General features: G+C 36.4%; 1 protein-coding gene across 2 annotated transcripts in view; it reads left to right on the top strand.

Annotated features, from left to right (window-relative positions):
* rnaset2l (ribonuclease T2, like) overlaps positions 1 to 4,937 on the top strand; it is a 28,871-nt gene that overhangs the window by 18,513 nt on the left and 5,421 nt on the right. For both annotated transcript variants that reach the window (XM_050065872.1, XM_050065880.1), the window contains exon 9: positions 2,795 to 2,869. In XM_050065872.1, the coding sequence (XP_049921829.1) occupies positions 2,795 to 2,869 (75 nt within the window). The remainder of the gene's footprint in view (positions 1 to 2,794; positions 2,870 to 4,937) is intronic.

Below are 4,937 nucleotides of genomic sequence, written 5' to 3' on the forward strand. Positions count from 1 at the left end.
TTTTGGACGACATGATATACTATAACTTTTCTTCGTGATTTTTGGACCACATGCTATACTATAACTTTCTTTCGTGATTTTGGATGACATGCTATACCATGACTTTTTTTTTCACTTTTTTTGACACATTTTACTATGACTTTCTTTCATTTTGTTTAGACATACTATACTATATCTTTTTTTCATGATTTTGGACGACATGCTATACTATGACTTTCTTTCATGATTTTGGACGACATGCTACACTATAACTTTTTTTCGTGATTTTGGATGACATACTATACTATGACTTTGTTTCATGACTTTGGACGACATGCTATACTATGACTTTTTTTCATGATTTTGGACGACATACGATACTATGACGTTTTCTCATGATTTTGGACGACATGCCATATTATACTATGGCATGCTCATATTGTAGCATGTCGAAAAAAAGTGAAAAAAAAGTCATAGTAAAGCATGCCAAAAAAAGTCATAGTATAGCATGTTGAAAAAAGTGAAAAAAAAGTCATAGTATAGCATGTTGAAAAAAGTCATAGTATAGTATGTTGAAAAAAAGTGAAAAAAAGTCATATTGTAGCATCCCGAAAAAAGTCATAGTATAGTATGTCGAAATAAGTGAAAAGAAAGCCATAGTATAATATGTCGAAACTACATGAAAACGTCATAATATAGTATGTTGAAAAAAAGTGAAAAAAAATCATGGTATGCCAAAAAAAGTGAAAAAAGTCATAGTATACCATGTGGAAAAAAGTCATAGTATAGCTGATGAAAAAAGTTTAAAAAAAGTCATAGTATAGCATGTGGAAAAAAGTCATAATATAGCATGTGGAAAAAAGTCATAGTATAGCATGTCGAAAAAATGTCATAGTATAGCATGTGGAAAAAAGTCATAGTATAGCATGTCAAAAAAAGTCATAGTATAGCATGTCGAAAAAAGTCATAATATAGCATGTCGAAAAAAGTCATAGTATAGCATGTCAAAAAAAGTCATAGTATAGTATGTTGAAAAATGTCATAGTATAGCATGTGGAAAAAAGTCATAGTATAGTATGTTGAAAAATGTCATAGTATAGCATGTGGAAAAAAGTCATAGTATAGCATGTCAAAAAAAGTCATAGTATAGTATGTTGAAAAATGTCATAGTATAGCATGTGGAAAAAAGTCATAGTATAGTATGTCAAAAAAAGTCATAGTATAGCATGTGGAAAAAAGTCATAATATAGCATGTGGAAAAAAGTGATAGTATAGTATGTCAAAAAAAGTCATAGTATAGTATGTCAAAAAAAGTGATAGTATAGCATGTGGAAAAAAGTCATAGTATAGCATGTGGAAAAAAGTCATAGTTTAGTATAGTGTAATATTAATGTGCCTGCTGCGGCTGGATCTGTGAGCGTTTGGTGGCTAAGAAGAGTGTTAAGAGTGGGTCAGCTCGATCTTACAACTGCTTCTTAGTGAAAGATGTTCTTAAGCTAAGAGCGATCTGGGAAACGCGGCCATTATCATGTCAACATACAGGGAAAATGTGTCCAGAGTTTATGACATTTAGCGGGAGAGCTAGAGCCATTTGACTAAAGTTGATGTTATTACTGCTGTAGCATGATGTTATTAGGCTAAATATTACATTTCTAACAGTGTCTGAGCTGATTTATTGACACAGCATGCTTGTAGGCTGCTGTTACGTTAGGTTTACAGAGGAAATAACAGGATGTGACTTAATGGGGTGAAAATATCGTTAGTGAAACAGAAACAAGCGTTAGTTAGGGGACAAGAGTCACAAAGACTCACGTATGTTAAAAGTTACTTAGGCTACAACCGGTGTATTTACTGTAGGCTATGTGTCCGGGGTCCTTCACCTGTGAAACGAGTAACGTGACCACTAACTTGTCCCCAAACCAACGCATGTTTCTGTTAGACCTATTTGTGTTTCACTAACGTTCTATATGTATTATGAAGAATGTCAGACTGGCCAATCAGTGGCAGAGTTGGGCCCGGAGTTTCGACTGACACAGAACCGGCACGCTGCCGGTTCCCGAACCTAATTATTAGGCTACTTACAACGGCATGAAAGACAATCTGATATTCTGTTTGTTGTTGGTTATTTCCTTAAAAACTACGACTTTATTCTTGTAATATTATGACTTTAATCTCATAATATTACGACTTTATTCTCGTAATATTATGACTTTTTCTAGAGTTATGACTTTATTCTCGAAATATTACGACTTTAATCTCATAATATTTCGACTTTATTCTCGTAATATTATGAATTTTTCTCAGTTATGACTTCATTCTCGAAATCTCCGATTTTTTTTTTTTTCAATGCGGCCCTAATACTCCATCGTAAAAAAGTCATAATATAGTATATCAAAAAAAGTCATAGTATAGCATGTTGAAAAAAAGTCATAGCATAGTATGTCGAAAAAAAGTCATAGTATAGCCTTTCGAAAAAAGTCATAGTATAGTATGTCGAAAAAAGTGAAAAAAAAGTCATAGTATAGTATGTCGAAAAAAGTGAAAAAAAAGTCATAGTATAGTATGTTGAAAAGAGTCATAGCATAGTATGTCGAAAAAAAGTCATAGTATAGCCTTTCGAAAAAAGTCATAGTATAGTATGTCGAAAAAAGTGAAAACAGCAAAGTACAGAATGCGAAAAAAAGTCAGAGAGTATTTAAAAAAAAGGAAAAAAAAGTTATATGTAGCATAACCTAACTTTATTACATTTTTATGTTACACAATGTTTTGGTTTGATGTTTCATTCCATGAAAACGTACTTCCTGTGTTTGTGTAGGTTGCAGAGGTTCATCAGGTCCTGGCTCCTCATCTGGGAGACAAACACGAGATCCAGTGTGTTACAGATGACCAGGTCAGATCTTCCAGTCCACTGGATTTTTATTTTTACAGCAGCAATAATCAAATCATTGATGGAAAAATAATTGACTGCAATTTTCATGATATTAAATATTTATTGTCAAGTTAGTTTTTATTAACAAAACAGCAAATCATAACAAAAGTTATCTTAGGACATTTTTCATGTAGAGCAGGTCCAGACCCTACTCACGTATTAATTAACAGACACAACAATTCAAACTGATTCACACCAAGAGAGAGCACTCCACTGTGTTGACAGGCAGACACCTGGAGCAGAAACACAACTCTATAGTGGGCGGACGTTTGCCAGGCCAGGTTGAGACAGAGGGAGTGACATACATGCACAGCAACAACAATATTAACTTTAACAACTGTAATAATAATAGAGATATGACTCATAATAGTTATAGCAGTGAATATAACAAACTACTCTTCATAGTATCCATAATAACAGCAGTAATAATAATGGAAGTATGACTAATAACAACAGTGGCAGTGGGCACCAAGTAGGACCTCAGTAGCAGGTGCCGCCATGATCCACAGGAACCTGCGAGGCCAGAAAGCAAAAAAGCTCCAGGGAAGAAGCCACGTTAGAAACATACAATAATGAGATGTGAATGTGTGCAAATAGAGAGAGAAGGAGCTCAGTGTTTGACAGGAAGTCCCCCCGCACATGAGGCCTGTATCGGCCTAACTAGGGGGCTGGTCCAAGACAAGCCTGAGCCAGCCCTGACTATATACTGTATATCGTTGTGGTCATGGTGCACCTTTTTATAGATGTTTTGATTTGTGTGTGGTCTGTCTGTGTCTCTGTGGTCGTTTTGCATCCCTTTGTGGTCACTGAACACCACACTCTGACCATCAGATGGTTGCATTTAAGAGTGAAGGTTGGAGAATCATAAATAACTGAAGCACAGTGAACGAGCAGAGCAGCCAGAAGCGTTGGCGTTTGAAACGACTTCAGAGGCCACGAGTCTGCTGTGAATGAAAACAGCAGAACAATCAGTGCAAACATTAAAAAGTTATTCCCGTCATGTATGATGAATTAACGCTTGTGTAATAGTGATAGCTCCCTCCAAAACAATTTGACATTCAAGCCAGGAGCAGAGCAGCCAGATTGATGCTGTTCTTAGGTTTTTTGGTGCAAACTTAATAAGCTAATCAGCAGTAATACAGAGTCCAGACAAGGCTGATGGGAGTGTCATTAGTTCTGCAGGTATTTCGTCATAAACCAAAGTACTGGACACATTAAAATGTTGACCTGATACTGCTATTTGAAAAGGGGGCAATGAATGTATCACACTCCATCCAATAGTAATTAGCGCAGCTAATAAAAACAGTTAACTGGATACTTCCAGTCATGGACGCAGTCAGTGAATGGTGACCAGGATACGTTTCCTGAAGCTGCTCAGTGTATCTTCAGATTTACACATTAAGACTTTAAATTTACTGATCAGCCTAATTTAACCTTAAATGTGGAGCTGCTTTCCTGTCTGATCACATGCTGACGTACAAACGACACATGAGACAGAGCAAAGAGCCTGTGAGCTTCAGGAGCAGATGTGAGCATGAGAACATCTCCAGAAAAAGCTCTTTATCCCACAAACTCTCCTCTCCAGGGGTTTCACTAAAACTATATCTTTATCAGCCTAACAGGATCTGACAAGTTGAAACTTTACCAAACCACTACAGATCATAAATCTTGTTGCTTAACACTGATCCAACTGATAACGCCTCCATTCATCTGTTGGGACTCCACCGACCAGCCCTGACTCTGCCTTCAGTAACAGATGTTATTATGGCAAATAAAAGCACATCCAGACATGATGATGATGTCCATGTTGGTCGTTAAAGAGGCAACAGACAGCATCTTTTCCTAAATATATCATGATGATAGTTAAGTCACGAGCACAATGGCAGACGGACAAAGTTTGGAGACAAGTGAAAAACAGCCTAGCAAAAGAAAAGGAGCTCCTCTGTGTGAGGAGGCAAAGAAGAGCAAAAAGGAGAGTGATAAAAGAAGAGGAAAAACAAGAGTAAACCTCAGTCAGGCGTTCTGTTCA

The sequence above is a fragment of the Epinephelus moara genome, chromosome 2 (genome assembly GCF_006386435.1).
Source record: "Epinephelus moara isolate mb chromosome 2, YSFRI_EMoa_1.0, whole genome shotgun sequence".
NCBI classification, from domain to species: domain Eukaryota; kingdom Metazoa; phylum Chordata; class Actinopteri; order Perciformes; family Serranidae; genus Epinephelus; species Epinephelus moara.